Source organism: Odocoileus virginianus, chromosome 16 (assembly GCF_023699985.2).
Source record: "Odocoileus virginianus isolate 20LAN1187 ecotype Illinois chromosome 16, Ovbor_1.2, whole genome shotgun sequence".
Taxonomy (NCBI): Eukaryota; Metazoa; Chordata; class Mammalia; order Artiodactyla; family Cervidae; genus Odocoileus; species Odocoileus virginianus.
Window position 1 is genome coordinate 55,883,988 of NC_069689.1, and position 23,897 is coordinate 55,907,884.

The 23,897-nt window shown below is 47.6% G+C and overlaps 1 protein-coding gene across 11 annotated transcripts in view; it reads right to left on the bottom strand.

The window, feature by feature from the left end:
* ARNT2 (aryl hydrocarbon receptor nuclear translocator 2) overlaps positions 1-23,897 on the bottom strand; it is a 185,765-nt gene that overhangs the window by 108,766 nt on the left and 53,102 nt on the right. For all 11 annotated transcript variants that reach the window (XM_070478234.1, XM_070478232.1, XM_070478235.1 and 8 more), the window contains exon 5: positions 19,563-19,776. In XM_070478234.1, coding sequence (XP_070334335.1) covers positions 19,563-19,776 — 214 coding nt within the window. The remainder of the gene's footprint in view (positions 1-19,562; positions 19,777-23,897) is intronic.

The window sequence follows — 23,897 nt, forward strand, 5'->3', positions numbered from 1 at the left end:
ACCTCAATCACCTGAACAACAGTTCTCAGAAGTCCCTGAAAAGACCGAGAGCCTGACCACTTTCTCCAGTGCTTGCATTCCAAACATGAATCACATGAGTGCCTCGTGCTCAGCCCAGGCTCTGCTATTCATTATAAAATCGTCACCCCCCCAGCCCGCCTGCGGCCAGCACCTCTTCTGCTATTTAATCTGTAGACAAAGTACAAATTCCTCATCCTGTTTGGAACATGCTGGAGTGTAATTTAAAGAAATACATTCCTCTCGGGGTATCATGCTACAAAAATGCCAGAAATGCAAGCCCAAGGGGGGATGATTAACCCTACTCTCCATCCTCGGCTAGAGAAGGGCTGCCTGGGGTGTGAACAGAGCCCAGGCTGACACGCAGTCCAAGAAGGCAAATGCAGGTCATGCATCGCCTGCCCTGAAAATTGCTCATGAAATGATCAGAGAAATACAAAAAGAGCATGGATGGACCCAGAGGCTATCATACAGAGTGAAGTAAGTCAGAAAAAAACAACTATCACTTTTATGTGGAATCTAGAAAATTGGTACAGATGATCTTATTTGCAAAGCAGAAATAGAGACACAGATGCAGGGAACAAATGTATGGACACCGAGAGGGAAGCGGGTGGTGGTGGGAGGAGCTGGGAGATTGGGATTGATATATATGCACCACTATGTATAAAGCAGATAACTGAAGAGAACTTACTGTACAGCACAGGGAAGGTTACTCAGTGCTCTGTGGTGACCTAAACAAGAAGGAAATCTACAAGAGAGGGCATATGTGTATATGTACGGGCTTCAGTAATAAAGAATCTGCCTGCAATACAGCAGACGCAAGGTTCGATTCCTGGGTCCGGAAGATCCCCTGGAGGAGGAAATGGCAAGCCACTCCAGTATTCTTGCCTGGAGAATACCCAAAACAAAGAAGCCTGGTGGGCTACCGTCTATGGGGTCTCAGAAGAGTCGGACACAACCGAGGCAACTGAGCATGCATGCATGAATGTATATGTACACATGTAACCGATTCACTTTGCTACACAGCAGAAACCAAAATAACACTGTAAGGCAATTATACGCCAATAAAAACTAAAAAAAAAAAAAAAAACCTAAAAAAAAAAAAGTATCAGGGAAAAATTGCACCTATGTAGAAAAACAGTGGAAGGGGCCTTGAAACATGGAGGGATCAGAAACATAGAGGGATTTCTGCAAGAAACCATACATCTAAGGATGTGATGAGAATTGATATGAGCAGTCTTGTAGCCGAACAATTGCAAAGGAATGGGTTGCCTGAGAAGGATGTGAAAGAGTTCCCTAATAGAAGCCTCTATGGAAAAGATCCTGATGCTTGGAAAGATTGAGGGCAGAAGGAGAAGGGGGTGACAGAGGATGAGATGGTTGGATGACATCACCGATTCAATGGACATGAGTCTGAGCATACTGTGGGAGATGGTGAAGGACAGAGAAGCCTGGCATGCTGCAGTCCATGGGGTTGCCAAGAGTCAGACAAGACTTAGTGACTGACCAACAACAAATTCTGCAAGCAGTAAAGAGACAGGGGGTCAGAAAGCAGAGGAGAGGTCGCCCAGGGTCTGGACCCAGAAAGGCCAAGGACAGAGCTCTCACATGACCTTGACATACAGCAGCCACCTGCCCCATAAAGAGGAGAGGCTGCTTCCAAGGGGCAGCATTTTAGTTAGAGCAGTGGGTGACGTCTTGCTGGCTTGAGGCTGCCCAGTGCACATAGCTGCTGCTGCCTGCAAAACCTCAGCCCTTCCCAAACAACCAGGCCCTCAACCTAAACAAATTAAGTTTCAAAGAAATATACAGAGATTTGAGTAATTTCAAGTCTTAATAAATGTTAGGAACCCAGGATTAAAAAGGTGAGGGAGTGGGCAAAGTTAGCTTAATAGATGAAAATCATTAAAAGATGAAAAAATTCTACTCCAAAAGGAAGGAAGTTGATCTGAAAAGTTAGAAGAATACCATGCCACTCTATGAAACACATTCCGAGAAAGAAAACAATATTTCGGCATACCAAATCTCAGTGATATTTGAGGAGATCTTCTATAAATAAAAAAGGGAACAACCTGAGACCAGAAGAGATTAGTTTTAGATGAAACACATGATTTCAGTGCTGAAAACTCAAGTGGAGGCAGTACAAAGTGACCTTGCTGAAAGCTCAATTGATGAATTAGAAGGACCCACTGAGAATTGTCCCAGAAGTCACAGGAAAAAAAAAGAAAAAGGAGGTGAGTGTGACAAGCAAACATCTAACATTCTGCGGGAATCATCAGGAGATCATCACAGGAACTGCAAAACAGAGTTGACAGAGACCAACACAGAATAGAAACAATAATGGCCCACATTAAAAAAAAAAAAAAACTATATGAAAATTCAGTAGAAAAGGGACAGTCTTTCTAACAAAGGTGTTAGAACGAATGGATTGTTGTTGTTCAGTCACTCTGTCAAGTCCAATTCTGCAACTCCATGGACTACATAGCACACCAGGCTTCCCTGTCCTTCTCTATCTTCTGGAATTTGCTTAAACTCATGTCCACTGAGCTGGTGATGCCATCCAACCATCTCATCCTCTGTTATCCCCTTCTTCTCATACCCTTAATCTTTCCCAGCATCAGGGTCTTTTCCAATGAGTCAGCTCTTCACATCAGGTGACCAAAGTACAACTGGATATCCATATGCAAAAAAAAAGAAATCAAAACTCCAAAAACCACATCTTGTCATGAGGATTAAATGAGAAATATTTGCAAAGTTACTTCACAGAGCATCTCTCTATATATTAGTTCCCTTCATTCTTGGATTCCAAATGAAACCATTTCCTTCCCTGGAGCAAAAAAGGCATAAAAATGAAGAACAGATTATGTGAATGTGCTTTCAGGGACCATTTCTTGCACATGGTTTGAATTCTAGTGCATAACTGTCCTCCAGGGCTACCATGGCCTGGTCTTTCCCCTCATCACACTGCATGACCTTATTCACCTCCCCCAACATTACAGCAGCTTCCATGCACAGGGCCTTTGCACATGTCAGTCCCATGGCTAGGGAAATGCTTGCCACTCCAGGCCCTAGGGCTTCCCAGATGACTCATTGGCAAAGAACCCACCTGTCAATGCAATAGACCCAGGTTCAATCCCTGGGTTGGGAAAATCCCCTGGAGAAGGAAATGGCTACTCACTCTAGTATTCCTGCCTGGAGAATCCCACGGACAGAGGAGCCTGGCAGGCTACAGTCCATGGGGTCACAGAGTTGGACATGACGTAGCAACTAAACCACCAGCACAGGGGTGACCAGACTGGCTGAGCATAAGGATATTATTCCAAAGCAGATGGGACTGACTGCCGAGGCCGTCAGCTCTGCCCCTGTGGACGTTCCACAAAGAGTCAGGTGTGTTCTGGAAGGCGCAGCGTGACCCAGAGAAATGTTGGCCTTGTGACTTCTTGGGTCCACACAGCACACTGCTCTAGTGACTCTAGGTCCCCAGCATACGAGCCTTCAACTCACGGTTAAAGAATGACACTATCAGCTACTTACTGGAGAGTAATTCATGTCATCACCAGAGAATGGAGAACTGAAACCCGGATGGCTGCCTGAGAAAACTGGAGGATAAGAAAACAATCTACAAAAATAACGGGAAAAACGTATGCAGATGTTTTCCTCAATTAACGTCTCCTGAGCAAGCAATAAACAGGAAAGATCAGTGCTAAAAGTGCATTTTCTTTAACCGTTAAGTGTGAGTCACAACCTTTCAGAGGGGAATGTGTCTCTTTTTTTCAGTGAAGTGAGGGGAAACTATTTTAATTTTCTTGATCACACTGGAGTTTTTGCAATTGAGTTATTTTTAACCAAAGCATTACAAAATATGACCGTCATGTGAGAGTATTACTGAAACTGAAATCATACCAGCAGGAAGCAATGAGTCCAGATAATTTCATCTGTCTAAAAACAATGCTACTCTAGGTTATTTTTGTTATATTTACCTCTTATATTGATACATGGAGGGGGAAAAGTGTCCTTTTCTATATTTCTTGAGCATCAAAGTTAGGACAAAAGGGACTCCCCAGATGGTCCAGTGGTTAGGACTCCATTCTCCCACTGCTGGGGGCCTAGTTTCAATCTCTGGTCAGGGAACTAGATCCCACATGTGGCAACTAAGAGTTCACATGCCGAAGCTAAAGATCCTGCATGCCACAACTAACACCTCCTGCAGCCAAATAAGTACATTTAAGAAAAAAAGACACAACGTTAGGACAAAAGACACTTCATTAAGAAATCAAGACTCAGACTTCCCTGGTGATCCAGTGGATATGAATCCACCTGCCAATGCAGGGGACATGGGTTCATCCCTGGTCTGGGAAGATTCCACATGCCTTGGAGCAACTAAGTCCACGTACCACAACTACTGAGCCTGTGTGCTGCAACTACCGAAGCCCGCTCACCTAGACTTTGTGTTCTGCAAGAAAAGAAGCCACTGCATTGAGAAGCCCACATACCACAAATACAGAGTAGCCCCTGCTTGCCGCAACTAGGTAAAGCTCAAGCTCAGCAATGAAGACCTAGCCAAAAAAAAAGAAAAAGAAAAAAAATCATTAAAAAATAGAAGGAAATCAAGACTCTTGCAAAGAGGTTCAAAAATGCTGAAGTTGCTCGTTTTTCAATGGTGTTGCTAACTGATTACATTTTTAATATTTTGTTTCTTTGTGGTTTTGATCTTGCTGAACTCTCTCTCCTGGTGTAACGCAGATGAGGCTGTATTATTTGATTGGATGGGGGTTTATCCGGCAGGAGGTGCCCCAGGGTGCAGCATCTAGTTCATACTGGAATCACCAGGGTTGCTTTTACAAACACAGATGCTGGGCTTGACACAGTGGAATCCAGAGAAATGGGGTGAAGACCTGATATCACAATTGTTAAAACATCCAGTGAGATTCTGATGTGCATGGAGATTTGAGAACCACCATTTCAGGAGCTGGGAATTTTAAAAACTTATTTACAAAGTGGTTGTGTTTCAAGAACTTCTTGGATGTTCCTCAGTTCAAGAAAAGCCAGGATACAAAAATGGTCCTATAGAAAACAGATCTTTAGGAGGTGATCTTAGCAATCAAAGAAATGCACCAGTGGTTCTTTTATGTGGTAAAATCTCAGAGTGAATTTGAAGCAAGATTCAGAGTTCTCAAGTCTAATTCACATGGTTTTATAATGGGATGGAAAACACATTGCTGTGTTGTTGTTGTTTAGTTGCTCAGTCATGTCCGACTCTTTGTGACCCCATGGACTGTCTAGCCCACCAGGCTCCTCTGCCATGGAATTCTCCAGGCCAGAATACTGGAGTAGGTTGCTACTTCCTTCTCTAGGGGATCTTCAGGACTCAGGGATTGAACCCTGGTCTCCTGCATCACTGGCAGATTCTTTACTGTCTGAGCCACTAGGGAAGCCCAATCAAGCTATAACCAGGTTAAAATGCTCTTATCATGGAGGCTCCTAATCCAGCACAGTCAGCATCCTTATGGGAAGAAGAAACGTGGACACGGAGACATACAAGCATGTGATGATGGAGGCAGAGACAGGAATGATGTGTCTGCAAGTCAAGGAATGTCAGGATTGCTGGCCACCACCAGAAGCCAGGAGAGAGGCCTGGTACAGCCTCCTCATAGCTTACAGAAGGACTCAGCCCTGCTGACATCGTGATTCTGGACTCCTGACCTCCAGAATTGGGAGGCAGTAAATTTCTGTTGTTTTAAGCTGCTCAGTTTGTGGTGATTTGTGACTGCAGCTCAAGGACACCATCTTAATCCCTGCCTCCATCACCTCCCTGGACAATTCCAACACCCTTGTCACCTTGACTCCTCCCACCCCCCAGGCTGGTTTCCCTACATGTTCTCCACTCTGTAGCTGCAATGAGCTTCTCAGAAGCAACATGGAAGCCAGGACTACTCTGGCTAAAGACCTCCAGTGACCTGGGTACCTACTGCTCTGGGACTAAGCACCAACGTTCCTCAACCTCCACCACCCTCTCCATGGGTAGTCTTCAGCTTCCATGCCAGGTCTCATAAAGCCTCATGCACTCACAGGAGCCCACTCCAGCCTGCCCAGATGAGCCAGATCCTATGTTATTCATTCTCCCTGCCCTCTGGACTCTGACTTCTTAACACCTGTCACAGTGTATTGCAAGTCATCATTTCTTTGCTGTTTCTCTTCCTCACTGAACTGTAACCTCCACGAGAGTATCAGTCTGGTATAGACTGCATCAGTTTCGTGGGGCTTCCCAGGTGGTGCCATTGAAGGAGATGTAAGAGACGTGAGTTCAATCCCTGGGTCAGGAAGATTCCCTGGAGAAAGGCATGGCAATCCACTCCAGGATTCTTGCCTGGAGAATCCCACAGACAAAGGAGCCTGGTGGGCTACAATCCACGGGGTCACAAAGAGTGGGATACGACTAAAGCGATAGAGCACACATGTATCCCCAACACTCAGCACAGCGTCTTGCACAAAGTGAGTAGGTACTCAATAAATACATACCGGATGAACAAATGAATCGACAGAACAAAGAGAGAAAGAGAGCACACACATCTTCACACCCCCTCCTCCTGAATGCGTGATAGATGATCTCGAGCACAGGGTGGGAGGAGGAAGCCATCCTTTCACAATTGGACAAAACTCAGAAAGGTCACAGTCTACCTGCCTTCCCTTGTCAACAGTGCCAAAATCCTAAGTGACGCTTTATTGGGGCAGGAAGAGGAATAAAGCAAGCAAGACGGATAGTCTGGAAAACCACTGATTCAGAAAGGTGTTTTAATCTAATTTTCAATTATTTAAAAGTGAATGAGGACTTCCCTGGTGGTCCAGTGGTTAAGAACCCACCTGCCAATGCAGGGGACGTGGGTTCAATCCCTGGCCTGGGAAGATTCCACATGGCTCAGGGCAACTGAACCCCTGTGCCACAACTACTGAGCCTGTGCTCCAGAGCTGCTGCTCTGCAGCAAGAGAAGCCGCTGTAGTGAGAAGCCCGAGCACCACAACTAGAGAGTAGCCCCTGCGTGCCACAACCAGAGAAAGCCCACTTGCAGCAACAAAGACCCAGCACAGACAAAAATAAATAAATAAAATTTAAAAAGTGAACGAAATCTCCCCAATCCTCAAATGCAATCTTTAATACTATCCCACGTGTCATGTCAGGCTTCCCAGGTGGCTCCAGTAGTAAAGAACCGACCTGTTCATGCAGGCGATATAAGAGATGGGAGTTTGATCCCTAGGTCAGGAAGATCCCCTGGAGAGGGTAATGACAGCCCACTCCAATATTCTTGCCTGGAGAATCCCAGGGACAGAGGAGCCTGGAGGGCTACAGTCCATAGCATCACAAAGAGTCAGACATGACTGAAGTGACAGCACGCACGCATGTGTCATGTCGCACAAACTTCACCACAGTCCTATAGGTCTGTATCTACAGGTGAGGAACTGAGCCCAGGAGGGTTAAGTCATTCACCCAAAAGAAAGAGTCATAAACCGTAACTGTCACCAGGTGCATCCGACTCCACGTGCAGGGATCCTTCCATGACCCCCAGTGGCCTCGCCTCGCCACCCCTGTCATCCTCCAGCCACCCTGGTGAGCACACACGCGGGCTGGGGGAGCTCTCTCTGCTCTCCCTGCCGGAAGAGAAGTTGACTCTCCAGCCACAATCTGCGGATGTGTGTGCAAACACTGCCCGAGCCCTTTATCTGCTGTGACACCACAGTGATAATGAACCCAGCAGCCCCAGTTGGAAATCTGTCCAGACTCACGAAATAACTTTCACCATAAACAGGAGAGAAAAACACCAGTGTTTGAGCAGCATCAGCAAGCTATGGACACAGGAAAGCAAAACAAGGCAGGTTGTATAAATATTTAACAATGAGAAAGAACTGAACAGGCGCCAGAGAGACATCTGGGGTAACACATCTAAGCAGGCTGTGGTTTCCAGTGGGAAAGGCACTAGGAAGACCTGAAAATAGCCAGCCCGCGAGGTTCAGATTTCACTCTCACGTGCACTCACCAAGCACCTCTGGCGACCCAACTCTAAAAGGCTTTTTTCAGTGGCCTAAGTGTTTATTACACAATTGGGCAATCTCTAAGGAGGTGGAATCAAATAAAGATGATTTCCTTGCCACTAACACACTTTATTTTTATTTCAAACAACAGAAATGTCTAACAGTGCTCACAGTTGACTTGGATAAAGTGGGGATTTTTTTTTGGCGGGGGGCACATGTATTGGTGTTACCTAATATGGCAACAAACGGATGGACTGCTGAAGGTGTTTAGGATTTCAGGGTCTGGCATCAGTCCAAAGATGGAGTTTGGCTACTCCAAGGAAAATAAGCTATAGATTCTCAAGTCTGGTTTTCATGAAGTTACCTTTATGATTGACATTTGGAAATAGACCATCTTTCTCCAGAACTGATACCATTGGGGTGGACTTCCTAGTTCAGGGACCCCTGTGGGACCAATTATCAGCCTGAAATTCTTCCCTGAAGGACCCAACTGTGTGGCTGAGTCTAACACAGTTCTGTCCTTGCTCTCCTGTGCAGTGTCGTGAAGGAGGCCCAGCTGCCTCGGTGGCTGAGGCTCATGCTGACAACCGTCGGCTCTTCTCCCAGGCGTGCCTGCTGTCCTCTGTGGCGTCATTCATAACTGGACTTGCTTCTGCTCTAGCTCAGGTTCTCACAGGCCATCCTCAGCTCCTTGCTCCCCTCCTCTTCCCCAGCGGAGGATGCTAACCACCAACCCTGCAAACCTCCTCCCCACACTGATGGAGAGTCTGTCATGTGTGGATTACTGAGTGAGGTCCCAGGGCTGCAAACCTCCGAAGGCTGCTCCTCCAACTGCTCTCCCTGAAGGCCTGGCTTTGGACCTGAGGGCAAATCCAAGCTGGTCAGCAGAAATTGCTGGGGCCAGGACTTCCCTGGTGGTTCAGTGGTTAAGACTCTGCATTCTAATGCAGGGGGTATGAGTTCAATTCTTGGTCGGGGAGCTAAGATCCCACATGACTCACGACCAAAAAACCAAAACATAAAACAGAAACAATGCTGTAACGAATTTAATAAAGACTTTAAAAATGGTCCACATCAAAAGTCTTAAAAAAAAATAGTTGCTGGAGCCAATTCCACCACTTCCTGCCAGCACCCAGCCATGCCTAGCAGTCGGAGGATGCCCCTGACCCCAGCTGCTGCATGCCCCCAACCACAACTTGCTGAATTCTTTAGTTCAGGGCTTCTCAGTCTAGACTGTGCACATAAATCCCTTGGACATTTCATTAAAATGTATTAGGTTGGCCAAAAGTTTTGTTTGTGTTTTTCCATAACATCATACAGAAAAACCCAGATGAACTTTTTGACCAACCCAACAGACTCTGAGTCGGCAGGCTCAGGATGGGGCCTAGGACTACATGGCTAAGAAGCTCCCAGGAGATGAAGGTGCTGCTGGTTCACAGAGCACACTACTACATCTTACCAGGGTCTACCTTCCAAGGTAAATACACATGTGCCTTCAGCTTCATTGTTCATAAGACACTTTATAAAACCATGTATCCCCATCTTTCTGAGGAGGAATGCTAAACTCAAGACATCAAAGAGCTTGACAAGGTCAAAACAGAGGTGGACTCAATCCGGGTGATTTGAGCTCAAGTTCCAGGATGGTTTCTGGAAACCAGTGATTCTCAGATTTCAGTGTGCATCAGAATGACATGGAGGGTGGGAAAAAATACCGATTACTGGGCCCCTGGAGCTTCTGATTCAGTAGATCTGGGGTTCAGCCCACAATCAACGCCTCTAACAAGTTTACAAGTGATGCTCACACAGTTGGACCGGGGACCACACTTTGAGAACCACTGTGCTAGACCAGGGGACCCTGGAGACCCCTGGGGAATCTGACTGTAGTCTCAAAGCTCTGACACCATCTACAAGTCATGTGACCCTGAACTGGGCTGCTGCCCTGTCTTTCCTCTGAGCTGGGCCCCCAGAGTTCACGGATGGACTGCTCTGCATGTGCTGCATCAGGCCAGGCCAAGGCTTTCCAGGCTTCTTTGCATCTCGATGCCTCAGAAGAAACAGATGCTTTGTCTGCATTGAGGACGAGCTCCATCTGTAGGAGCTGCTGGGCCTCAGCTGTGTGGTCCTGGGAAGCTCCCAGTGACGTCAAGCACCATGCTCCTCACCTGTGAAATAGGTTCAACACCACCACCCCAACCCCCGCCCTCGATCCATGAACAGAACTGCACTCAGCCCAGAGAAGTGAGGGTTCTGAAGCCCATCTATACAGCAGAGTCACCAGAAAGACTTTATAAAGTACCAGCGCCAACACCTTCCCCCAGTCCTGGGCAGGTGTATTGGTCACCTCTCCTCACATGACTGGGTCTAATCTGCAGCATGTTCCTACTAACAGGGTAGAAGTGTGCTACATGAATGTAAGATGGGGCTTCTCCAGTGGTCCAGTGGTTAAGAATCCGCCTGCCAATGCAGGGACACCAGTTCGATTTCTGGTCCGGGAAGATTCCACACGCCTCGAAGCAACTAAGCCTGTGTGCCACAACATTCTAGAGCCTGCACGCTCTAGAGCCCATGCTCCACAGTGAGAAGCCACCACAACTAGGGAGTAGCCCCCAATCGTCTCAACTAGAGAAAACCCTGTGCTTAGCAACGAAGACCCAGCACAACCAAAAATAATATGTTAATTAGCTAATTAATTAATTTAAAAAGGTAAAAGAGTTTGCTATAGTTATGAGTAGTTCACTGTTGGGGTTGGGTGAGAAAAGAAAAGTGAAACGAGCAGAGTCCCACAGGCGTTGTCCCCGCTCGCAGACAGCAGGGAGACTGCAGAGCCTATGTAACATCCTAACCCCTCCCGGGAGCGGTGTGATGACAGGTCCTCAAGCTGAGCTGGCTTCCCGGGGAGCTGCTCCCTGTGGCCCAACCGTGGCCTGGCCAAACCCAGTGATCCAAGACTGAAAGCATCTCTGGACTTCGGCAAAGCTCTCGGGGAGATAGGGAAGCTTAATCACAGCTGATTGGGACATGTGAATCATGCACGGGAGCTTTCCTGCCAAAGCCTTTGGGGAGCAACCCTGCTGGGGCTCGCCCCAGATTATCACAAATCATTTGGAACGGTTAGGAAATGGGGGTCCATTCATCCAACAGCAGCTGGAAACGCCTGTCGGTGATGAGGAGAGGCTGTGTCCCAGATGAGCTTTCTACTGCCGTGCAGAACAAGTATTTGCTGAATGAATGAATGAATGAATAAATACATGATTTAAATTGTAAAGCCTTTACTGAATATGTTACAATACTGTTTCTGTTTTATGTTTTGATTTTTTGACTACAAGGCATGTGGGATCTTGGCTACCTGACCAGGGATCAAACCTGCACCCCGTGCATTGGAAGGCAGAGTCTTGACCACTGGACCATCAGGGAAGTCCCACATACATGACTTTGAAAAAGTAATGACTGGATAAAGAAAGAGAGGGAGAGAGGAAAGAAGGAAGGAAGAAAAGGGAAGGAAAGAAGGAAGGGAGGGAGGGAGGGAGGAAGAGAGGGAGAAAGGGAAGAAAGAGGGAGGGAGAGGAGGAAGCAAAGAAGGGAAGAAAGAAAGAAGGAAGGAGGGAAGAAGAAAGATAATCCAGCCGTGCTTATACTCTGTGCCTTTGCATACTTCTAACAACTGCAAAGTTTTTCCTTATATTGAACCAAAAGGCTGACCCAATTCTCTGAAGGAAGGAAGAGTCGAGCAGAAACAGAGCCACAGAAAAGGAAAGTGGGGAAAGGGACCGATACACTCAGTCTGTATCCGTGGACAAGTCCACGGATCCAAGCACTTCCTACACAGCACAGTGCTCGAGGCCACTGAACAGGAGTCTCCTGTGTCTGCCAGCCAGGACCAGGGCTGTGAAGATTTCAGTACCCACAGGGATAGGGTCGGCATACAGGCTTGGGGGATGGGAGGGCTCTTGGGCTACATCGTGTAAGACACAGAGAAGGGCTTGCCCCCTCTGTGCTCTCCTGGGCAGCTGGCTGCACTGCTGGTCCTCTGAACCCTACCCCTCAGGCACATCCTGTTACAGCCACAGACTCTGGTACCACTGGGACCTCTCCTTGGTTCCTCTCCCTCCACAGTGAGCTGGGGCTTGGGTCACTCTGAGATCCATAATAGTTATTTCTGTGACCCCTCCCTCCATCAGACTTCTATCTGACCACTGCCCTCCTTCATACCTGACACTGGCTCCATCTTCAGCTCAGAATCCTGTCACCCCAGTGTCCCCAGCATTCCCGGTAAGAGGGGGTGCTCCCCATTCTCTAGGAGAACATCCACCCCTCCCCAGGAGCATCACCCTGAGCCTGGCTCTCCCAGCCAGCGCCAATGTGCAGTCTGCCTGCTCAGCATCCCTCTCTTCCTTTGAGTGACTGCACTAACTTCCTCCAGGAAATCACATCTCCCCTGATCTTGGGCCCAAGTGTCTTGGGTGGAGACGCTGGCCTCACAGGCCAGCTCAGCCTCCCTGGCCCCTGGAATCAGGCAAGGCAGGTAGTCCAAGCTGATCCAGGATAGCCAGTCCCAGGATTTTTGCTAGAAGTATTGAAAAAGCAACCTATTTCTGCTGGTGTTATAAAGCTTTGCTGTTCAGTTACTAAGCTGTGTCTGACTGACTCTTTGCGACCCTGTGGACTGTAGCCCTTTAGGCTCCTCTGTCCATGGGATTTTTCAGGCAAGAATACTGGAGTGGGTAGCCATTCTCTTCTTCAGTTTTGGAGGAGAAGGGTATGTTTAATTCCTTGAAACTGGTAATGGTATCAAAGGTGTGGGCCTAAGTCCAAACTCATCAAATTGTATACATTTAATATGTGCAATCTTTGGTATATCAATTGCACTTCAATAAAGGTTTAAAAAGAAACAAAGCTAGGAGAAAAGACACACAGCTGATTCTCACCATTCGCAGTAGTTCTGTTCTGTGAAGTCACTGCAAACAGTGAATGAGCAAACACTGAACCATTGCTCCTAAAGGAGACTGAGGGTTATACTCCCGCCAGCCTCTGGTCACAACACTCTTATTAATCAATGGACAGACATAGAGTCTTATTTTCTGTGTTTCTATTTAAAGACACCTTCTTTAACACATCTTGATTCATAACACTGAACTCATAGTCAACAGCACTTATGACTCATGCCTGAATGAGGTTTATCCAACACACGTCTTCTCTCTGGGGGGCACACTACAGCCCTGTGCTTAAGGACATTAGAGCGACTTCAACACTGCTCTAGGGGGTCACGTTAAACAGCAAAGTCACCAGCAGAAAGCACAGAGACCAAACATCACAGTACGGAACACTAGAAGAGCACGTGTTTCTGAGAGCTGAGACCAGAAGGCAGGGTGTCATCCCGTGTGACCTTGGCCTCTGTGCCAGTCCTCAAATGACCTCTAACACTTTGTGGGTACTGATGTTGGGGTTACAAGTACATTTTGCTGCTATCAAATTCATCAACACCGAATGTGCGAATAATAGACTGACTGTGCTTTCGTTCAGTTCAGTTCAGTTCAGTCGCTCAGTCGTGTCCGACTCTTTGCAACCCCATGAATCGCAGCACGCCAGGCCTCCCTGTCCATCACCAACTCCCAGAGTTTACTCAAACTCACGTCCATTGAGTCGGTGATGCCATCCAGCCATCTCATCCTCTGTCAACCCCTTCTCCTCCTGCCTCCAATCCCTCCCAGCATCAGGGTCTTTTCCAATGAGTCAACTCTTCACATGAGGTGGCCAAAGTATTGGAGGTTCAGCTTCACCATCAGTCCTTCCAATGAACACCCAGGACTGATCTCCCTTAGGATGGACTGGTTGGATCTCCTTGCAGTCCAAGGGACTCTCAAGAGTCTTCTCCAACACCACAGTTCAAAAGCATCAATTCTTCAGTGCTCAGCCTTCTTTATAGTCCAACTCTCACATCCATACATGACCACTGGAAAAACCATAGCCTACTTTCATTAGCAGGGTTCAAATCACCTGGATCCTTCTGATCCTGAAGCCAATACACCCCTTTCAGTTCCACGAGCCAATGAATTTCCTTCTTCACTCAATCCTCAGGAGTTGATCTTCTGTCACTTGAACCAAGCCGGTTCCATGGCTGCTCTTTCCTGTTGGCAGGGAGGTCTCTGGGAGGAAGGCACTGGTTCCCCCTCATTAGCCTTAGAACCCTCAACATCCCCATGACCCGTCCAAAGGGAAAGTTCAGCACCGCCCGCCCCCACCCCCCAGGCATTGTTTGTGGAGAGATTTTCCAGATTTACATCCAGAGTCACTCAGCATGAGACGACAGATCCCTTTGACCCTCCTACCAAGACAAGTTCTCACAAGGAACTAGGTTCTTCTTGTGAGTAAACATTCCTCAGGAGGATCCCCCTCAAGCTACAGCCAATCCGAGTCCTGGAGAATGAATATGCTTTCTCTATGGCTCTTCTTTTTCCCTTTGGGAACTTTGTTGATTCAAACCTAAGAAGCTGGATGTGCAAAAATCTCCTGATCACTGGCTATTCAATTGCAATCTATTGGATACTGGCCATTGAGAATTCCTTTATAGCTTCAGTCAGGTTTCCCAGGTGATGCTAGTGGTAAAGAACCCATCTGCCAATGCAGGAGACATGAGACGCAGGTTCAATCCCTGACTCAGGAAGACCTCCTGGAGGAAGTCATGTCAACCCTCTCCTGGAGAATCCCATGGAAAGAGGAACCTGGTAGACTGTAGTCCATAGGGTCACAAAGAGTCAGACACGACTGAGAGACTTGGCATGCACACAGTTTCAGTCATTTCTTGACCTCTTTTTCCTTCTACTCAAAATCCACTTATATAACTGTTCAGAGAGAGAAAACTCCACCCTTATTACATGATGCATGTCTCTGTGTAGCATTTTTAAAACAATATCTAAAAATAATACTTAAAATATAATTTTAATTTTCATGGAAAGCTAAGATTCAATTAACTTTTTCTTAGAGATCTGAAAACATTTCCCCACTTACTTTTGATGTCCTGTGTTCTGCATAGCTCTTGGGTTTCCAGAGCCAATGTTGCCACCCTGCCCACCAGGCTGTGACAACCCACAGCGTTCATGGGAACGGGGCCCAGAGGGGCCTGCGGGTGTGGCCCTGAGCCAGGGAACCTGGTGGCAGCTTTTAGCTCCTCTTCTTCAACCTCCTACCATTTCTCCAATCAGTAGATTAGGTTCTATACCGGGGCCTTGGGCAAGAGGGTAGAACAGAGCTGGAAGGGGCCTAGCAATGGCCTAGGCTGAGATAAGGAGAACAAGAAACAGAGAAGAGAGGGACCAGCCAAGATCACAGAGTGCAAACCAGCAAGCAGCTCCCAAGGCCCTCCCAGCACTTTCTCTATGAGCAGTGCTGCTCCTGCTAGGTGAGGGTTCCCCCAGGCCCTCCTCACATTGACAAACCCCAGCTTTCATTCACAGACAAGTCACATCATTGCAGTGGTCCACACCACTCCATGAGATGATTGGATGGCATCACCAATTCAATGGACAAAGAATCTGAGCAAACTCCAGAAGATACTGGAGGACAGGGAAGGCTGGAGTGCTGCAGTCCATGGGGTCGCAAAGAGTCTGACACCACTTAGCAACTGAACAATTCCATGATGCCTGGTTTCCATTCTAAGGAGACTTTGTGAATCTTCTGACCCACTCTCTGTCATCACTCCTCCAGCCAGGGGAAAATTTTAATTCCACAAAGAACTCCCTCATCACCAGCACCCCCAGTGACTGCAATTCTGGGCAAGCATTGTTTTTCTGGGATCCTCAAGTCAGTATGGGCGTCTGCAGGCCCCACTGTCATTAGGCGTCTTGTCCCCCGGCCACCATGCACACACAAGGCCCCACATGCTCAGTCTAGGCTGCCCTGCAAAACCTATGTATGGAACAGGGACTCTCTACTGACTGGGAAGCTCAGAGAAGGGAAACTTCATTGGGTCAAGTGTGCCAGGCTGCCCTGGGTAAACCAGCCCAACCCCAGCAGTCCTTGCCTGGCTCCTTGCCCCCACACCCTGCCCCCACCCTGACACCCCATCCAACGGGCCATGTCACCTCTCTCCGGGCCTGAAACCCACCATGCCTAAGGACAGGAGGGTTGAGAAACCCTAGTCCAATCACTGAAGGCATCATATCGTCCCTGTGGTTTTTTATTACTAGTTTTCATTACATCTGCACTTTGGCTGGCTACAAAGCCCAGCTCCTGTCCAGTCCTTGGTCCAGCAAAACCCTGAGGCCAGCAGCAGCCTGGCTGCAGTGAGCTATCCCAAGCTCCCTACACTGGATCAATATGCTTTTACGTTGTGTGTCCTGGGAGATTCGCATTGCATGCTCTCTGGTTCCAGAAGAGACCCAGTCCTCTTCACCACCCTCTCCACCCCACCTCATGGAGCCCAACCACTCAGGCTTCACTGGCTCTTCTCTGGCGTCTTGGAGGACTCACTCCACTACACCAGCTCTGGCTGCCAAGGCCACCATCCAACGTCCACTCCAGGGACCTTTCTTTCCAAATGTGGTTCACGCTGCCCCTTTCAACACTGCCATACACATTAAGACTTCCCACAGACAGAAGTGTCCACCCAACTCTGGCGAGCCGGTTTGTTAAACCCTTGGTCCGCAGACTGACCTGACTTTGACCATCACTTCCCCCACCCACTGACTGCCCCAGCTGGGTCTCCTGACTGCTTTCATAAGCCACATCCTGTGTTCACATACTGGAGTCGGGGGGGAAAAAAGACAGCTCTTTTCAGGGAAGGTGATTTCAGCTGTCAAACCAGCACTTCCTGGCTGATGTATTCTCCCTTTCACATCCCTTCCAAGATCGTTAACTTCCCAAGGCGTGTCCCCAATGATGTCTGTAGGGAGTTCTCTCATTCAGCCCCAGCTGTGCGATGGCGGACCATGTCTTTCTCTGAGTCTGTTTCAGCACCGTTGTTTTACACATACGGAGAGCTCATCCCCGCACATCATAGAATCTGTCCACACACCTTAATCCTTCATTATCTTCCTTCTTTGTGTGTGTCATTGATAACCAACACTGACAAAATTACTATTATCGTTCAGAAGCAGCGGTACTCCTGTCACTTTTAAAAAACATTTTAAAAATTAATTTTATTGGGGTATAGTTTGGTTTACTGGAGCATAGTGTAGACCCAGCTCATCCTGAGTGGTGAGAAGATTGGACATGGGACGCCTATCCAGAGATTTGGGCCCTTTGGAGGGAGAGGCTTCCCCCGTGGCTCTGACGGTAAAACACCCACCAATGCAGGAGACCCAGGTTTGATCCTTGGGTCGGGAAGATCCCTTGGAGAAGGGAATGGAAACCCACTCCAGTATTCTTGCTGGAGAATCTCATAGACAGAGGAGCCTGACAGGCTCTAGGCCATGAGGCTGCAGAGAGTCAGACACAACTGAGAAACTAACCCTAATACAGAGCGGGAAGGTGGCTGTCTGCAGCCCAGGAGAGAGTTCTTACCAGAAACCAAACCTGTCAACACCTTGATCTTGGACTTCTAGCCTCCAAAACTGTGAGAAAATAAATGGCAGTAGTTTAAGCCACCCAGTCTGTGGTGTTTTGTTACCTCAACCCTAGCAGACTACTACAGTATAAAAGCACTGCCTCACTGCTTGCCAGGCTTCTGCTGAACACCTACTGTGTGCCGAGCACTCAGTGAGGTACTTTAGGCAGACAAAGAAGAAAATGAGACTCCAGTGGCTCTTGGTGTGGTAGGAAGAACACGATGCACAAACAGATCTGTCATAAAGCGGAACGTAGGGATCATGGTATGAAGTGTTAGTTGCTCAATCACATCTGACTCTTTGCAACCTCAGGGACTAGAGCCAGGCTCCGCTGTCCATGGAATTCTCCAGGCAAGAATACTGGAGTGGGTGGCCATTCTCTTCTCCAGAGTATCTTCCAGACCCAGGGATCAAACCCGGGTCTCCTGGATTGCAGGCAGGTTCTTTACTATCTGAGCCACCACGGAAGCCCTATCATGGTATACTCAGCTCTACTATAATGCTTTTTTTGAAAAAACAAATCTTGGCACTTCCCAGGTGGTCCAGCAGTGAAGAGTCCACCTTGCAATGCAGGGGGACACGGGTTCATTCCCTAGTCAGGGAATTGAAACCCCACAGGCCAAAGAGCAACTAAGCCTATGTGCTGCAAATATTGAGACTTCAAGCCATAACTAGAGAGTTTGTGCATTGCAACAGAAGATTCCGCATGACACAATGAAGAACCTGCATGCCGCAACTAAGACACAACACAGCCCAATAAATAAACAAAATAATTAAAAATGCAATTCTGCTCCAGTGACACTGATACATTGGGCGACAGCTTGATCAGAATGTGAATTTTGTGTTTGCTTATGCTTGATTTTATCTGTAAAGTACTACATGAACACAGAAACTGCACCCAGCTGAATACAGCCACACAGGAATTCACAAAATATACACAGTCTGGCACACAGAATCTGCCTTGATTTACCACGTCTGTTATGAGCCACAACTATCTACATATTGTGTTACAGTTCTTGATTTCTGCCTGATTTCACACGATAGTCCTTGGACCATTTTCACACCAACACCCAAGTTCTGAGGCTCACTTACACAAGTTAACTTCAAGTTAGATTTCAAGGTCAAGTGCCATAAATTTCTTAACCACTTAATGTGTCAAGCCATGCTCCCATTTTTATTAGGTTCCTAGTTTTGTTCTTATCTGTCCCTGATAAATTTTTAGTGTCATGTCTAGCCCACTTTCCCTCCCAAGCCCTGTGGTTTTTATTTCATGATTTTGTTTCTTGCAGTGATTTTTATAACACATTATTTCGTGGTATAGCAGAGCTAACTGTATTTAAATGTCTCAATAAGAAATTTCACTTCCCATAAGTAAGGCCTGGAAAATCAACACCTATGATTAGGTTCACAAATAATCACACACTTGAGTGGGTTGTGGCTAATGAGTCAACAATGCCTCCAAGTGGCAACATTCCATAATTGGAGGTAAAATATAAGAAAAAAATCATGCATTAAAAATGAATTTTTAACATGCTACAAATAAATGAAAAAAATTAAAAAAAAAAAACAAAACATGTTACAGGATAAATGAAGCTATTAAACAAACTAAGTCAAACATGTCCTTCATCTGTAGGCAACTTTTTCTGACCTCAAACTTCCTGGTATTTTTAAAATTTATTTATTTTAACTGGAGGATAATTACTTTATAATATCATGATAGTTTCTGCCATACATCAGTGTGAATCAGCCATAAGCATACCTGTGTCCCGTCTATTCTCTACACCTCCCCACCTCCGTCCCCACTCCTTTCCTCCAGGTTGTCACAGAGCACCAGCTTTGGGTGCCCTTTGTCACACATCAAACTCCCACAGGCTATCTATTTTACATATGGTAATACATTTGTTCCAGTGTTATTCCTCGGTATGTTTAAGGAAAGATTTTCTAGGGAGAAAGCTTCATGGAGAGAGCGACACTGACCTGTCATTGAGTTTTCTGAGGTGCACAGCTGCTCTCTCAGCTTCTCCACGTCGTCAGGATGTACCTGCTCATAGAGGGTGCTCCCAAACCACTCTGACTGCGGTTGATTCAGCACAGGGGTGACAGAGTCGGACACGTAAATCACTCTGCCCGTCTCAGCTGCCACTACAAACAGAAACCCATCAGCTGCTTCGAGGATGAGATGCTTCAGTTCCTGGGAAGAGAAGATCACCATGAGGACCCGACGCGGACAAACCCAGGTCAAGTAAACAGTCTCATCAGCAACCTTCAACTTTCATTCAGAAGCTCATTATGATACACAAATGCTTTTGGGAACTCTCTTTTTTTTTTTTTCTGGAAAATGAGCTTTAAAAGTGCACAAAGCAGACTTCCCTGGTGGTATGGAGGATAAGACGCTGCCTCTCAGTGCAGGGGACACAGGTTCAATCCCTGGTCCAGGAAGGTTTCACATGCCAAGGAGCTCTAAACTTGTGCGCCATAACTCTGAAGCCCATGCGCCTAGAGCCTGAGCTCCATAACAAGAGAAGCCACTGCAATGAGAAGCCCTCACACCACAAGGAAGAGGACTCGCTGCTGTTCAGAACCAGAGAAAGTCTACTCAGCAATGAAGACCCAGTGTAGCCAAAAATAAATGAATGAGTTATTTTTTTAAAGAAGTTTGGAAAGCTCATACTAAGTGTCAAGAAACAGCTGTTCCAAACACTGTTAACTGTCTTTAACTAGTCCTCTTTTTTATGATTTTTTTAAAATGTGGACCATTTTTAAAGTCTTCACTGAATTTGTTACAATATGCTTTTATGTGGCCATGAGGTATGTGGCATCTTAGCTCCCTGCCCAGGGATCAAACTCAGACCCCCTGCATTAGAAGGTGAAGTCTTTATCACTGGACCACCAAGGAAGTCCCTTAACTTGCTCTCTCTTAAGGAAAGAGGGAATTCCCAGCCCGAGGGAATCAGAAGGTATTGGGTCACAGAGGTGTGAATGGCCTCTCCTAAATATCCAAACTGCAGTCCTGTCACTGGAGCACAGGCTGGTCCGGAAGGGAGGGGAGGACCGCGGGACAGCGGGAGGAGAGGAGGAGAGGCCCCAGGAGTCCCCCCAGCCACTGCCTGCCACGCTGCCAGGGCTCTCACTCCTCTTCTCTTCCTTGCTGAGCTGAAGGCTGGCAGCAGATATAAGGGCATCACTTTACATTGTCTTGTCTGTCAAACTCCCAGAACTCTGCGACAACTGACATCTCAACAGAGTCCCAGGGGAATCCCAGGCAGTGGCAGGATACCTACACTGTCCGTGTCCCTTGGCGGTGAGAAGAGAGTTTAGCTGTGCCAGCCCTGGAGTCACACTGACTCACAGAGCTCATGACTGTCAGTGCCGGCAGGAAGGATGAATGGGCGGCAGGAAGCCCTCAACATCCCAAGAGGGATGCAGAGTTGGCAAGATCAACTTTGTTCAAATGAGATGCCTTCTCTTTGCAGGGTCTGCAGGCAGCCCAGATGCAGCTGTCTCCCCTGCCAGTCTCATGTCAGGCTCAGGGGTCCTTTCCTGCTGAATGCAAGGGGCTCCGTCCTTGCAGGACTTGGGGACCAACTCTTCCACGTGCGCCGGAGTCCACATCCGGCCCTCCATGCACCTCACACACTGCTCAGGCCCCAAGGCAAAAAGGGATTCTTCTGATCAGCAGTTGGCAAACAGTTCTTACTGGGAATTCTTTGCTGTTTTGTTGTTTAATTGCTAAATTGTGTCCGACTCTTTTGTGACCCCATGGATTGTAGCCCGCTAGCCTCCTCTGTCCATGGACTGTCCACAGACTGAACCCACAATTCTTACATCTCCTGCATGGGCAGGCGGATTCTCCACCACGAGCCACCTGGGAAGCCCCAAATTCCTTGCTTCCATGTAATTGCAGGTGGGCGTCCCTGGTGGCTCAAGTGGTAAAGAATCCACCTGCCAAAGCAGGAGACTCGGGTTCAGTTCGATCCCTGGGTTGGGAAGATACCCTGGAGTAGGAAATGGGAACCCACTCTAGTATTCTTGCCGGAGAATCCCCAAGGACAGAGGAGACGGGCAGACACAGAGGAGTCCATGGGGTCACAAAGAGTTAGAAATGCTGAATGACTAAACAACCAACAAAAATTGTAGGTGGAAGCCCTGCTGTAACAGAGTAAGGGCCACCTGTGTGGAGCCTGGAGCATCCGGCCCTGCCCCGTGCCCGACCTGAGGGCGCCCAAAAGCTCAAAGACTAGGAAATATGAGTCAGCTGGTGAGCAGAACCCAGGGAGGTCTCCAAGCCCTCGGCTGAGTCAGAACTCTAACATCCTTTGCCTGGGAATTGGGTGCGGAAGTGGGCTATACAATCATTTTTTAAAGAAACGTTTATTTTCCCCCTTTGTCTTGCTTCGCACTTCCGCTGTGCCATCCCTCTTGATGATGACTTAGTTCAGAAGACTGGGTCAGTGGTTTTATTTTCAGTGTTGAGATGGTCTTCCCAACAGGAAGGACTGTAACACATAAAACAGGTTGTCTGGGAAAGTAGAGAATTGTGTGTCTCCGAAGGAGAGGAAGTGGACAAGTTGACTCCATTTATGTTCTCACAGTTTCAGCCCTTTTTAGGGACTGTGGGAAGGGCTTATGGGCCAGAGCTCACCCTCCTCACGGGCCCCTCTTTCTACATCCTCCCCTTCGGTTTTCATCTTCTGGGAGCACCCCACTCATGACCAAGGTCCTGTGCCCTGAATCCAGGAGGAGCCTTGCCCCTATCCTCCAGTTAAGCCAATACGAAGGTCTAAAACCACAGATGGTAGAGTCAAAGGAGACCACCAACTCCAGCTCTTCCACTTCGCTGTGCAAGTCTGGACTCCTGATGTAATATCTTTGGCTTCTGTTTTTTTTCATGCTTTTTTCTTGGGGCAGGGGGGGAAATTTTGTGAGGTTAAATGAGATCTTGAATGTGAAGGACTTAGTAAGGGCTTGGCGAACAGTAGGTACTTAACACATGTGGCTGTTGTCATTATCAACAGCCTACCAAGGAACTGAGAGATGAATGGGGGGAGAGGACGCATATGACATGCATAACTGCCTCTCTCTTCTCTCCATTTTCTTTCTTTTTTAAACAGAATTTAAAAAAATATATTTGTTAATTTGGCTACACCAGGTCTTAGTTATGGCATGTGGGATCTTCAGTTGTAGCATGCAAACTCTTAGGGCATGTGGGATCTAGTTCCCTGACCAGGGATCAAACCTGGGCCCCCTGCATTGGGAGCACAGAATCTTTAGCCACTGGACCACCAGGAAAGTCCCTCCACATTTTTAATCCCCAGTCACTTAAAGAGATTAATGTCAAATATGGACTCCAACAGGGTTTTTATAAAGATTAAAGAAATGTAGAGGAAAAGCCTTTTTACCAACCCCAGCGGTCAGGACGTGCATAATGCATTTCTGTTTGCTGACCTGCCAGCTAGGCTTCCCTGGTGGTTCAGATGGTAAAGAACCCGCCTGCCAATGCAGGAGACCCTGGGTTCAATCCCTGGGTTGGGAAGATCCCCTGAAGGAGAGCATGGCAACCCACTCCAGCATTCTTTCCTGGAGAATTCCATGGACAGAGGAGTCTGGCAGGCTATAGTCCATGGGGTCACAGAGAGTCCGACATGACTAAGTGATCAACACTACTTTCACACTATCCACCAGCTAGTCATCCTTCATTCCACTCCAGCCCCGTGTTAAACACTCTACTCTGCTTCCTCCCTTACCTGTCTCCACAACCCTACCAGGTGGGAGCCATCGCTGTGTTAACCCTAACCCTTTTACAGAGGTGGAAATGGGTTGGGCATTCTGCCCTGGACTATTGTGTTCCACGGCTCCCAGCGAGGGTCACCCCACTGCCACACTTCTTCACATTTTGGGGTGAAGAGCACATGGGCACTGGGATGACAAAAAAACCCTCACTAAAAAGTCTGCCGCACAGGAATTCATGTGAGCTCCTCTTTCCTTGCTCTTTTTCTAAACCTAATGCTTAGATTCCTCACTCCAGCAAAACACACGATTCTGTCTCTGGACACACCTCTCACCCCTTCCTCCAAGGCTCTGTTTTCACTGGTTTCCCAAGTCTCCCCATGTAACCCCTTCCTCTGCTCTCTTTCTACGCAAATGTGGGGCTCCCTCCCAGCAGGCCAGCGCTGACTCTGTCCCGGGCAGCCCCTGACGAGCCTGAACACTTCTTCCTGCCTGTGTCCCTGACAACACATCACTTCCCTGTCCCCCTGTCAGCACCAAGTCCATTGTCCTCTTTATCCTGCAGAAGCCCTCAGGGTCAGGAAG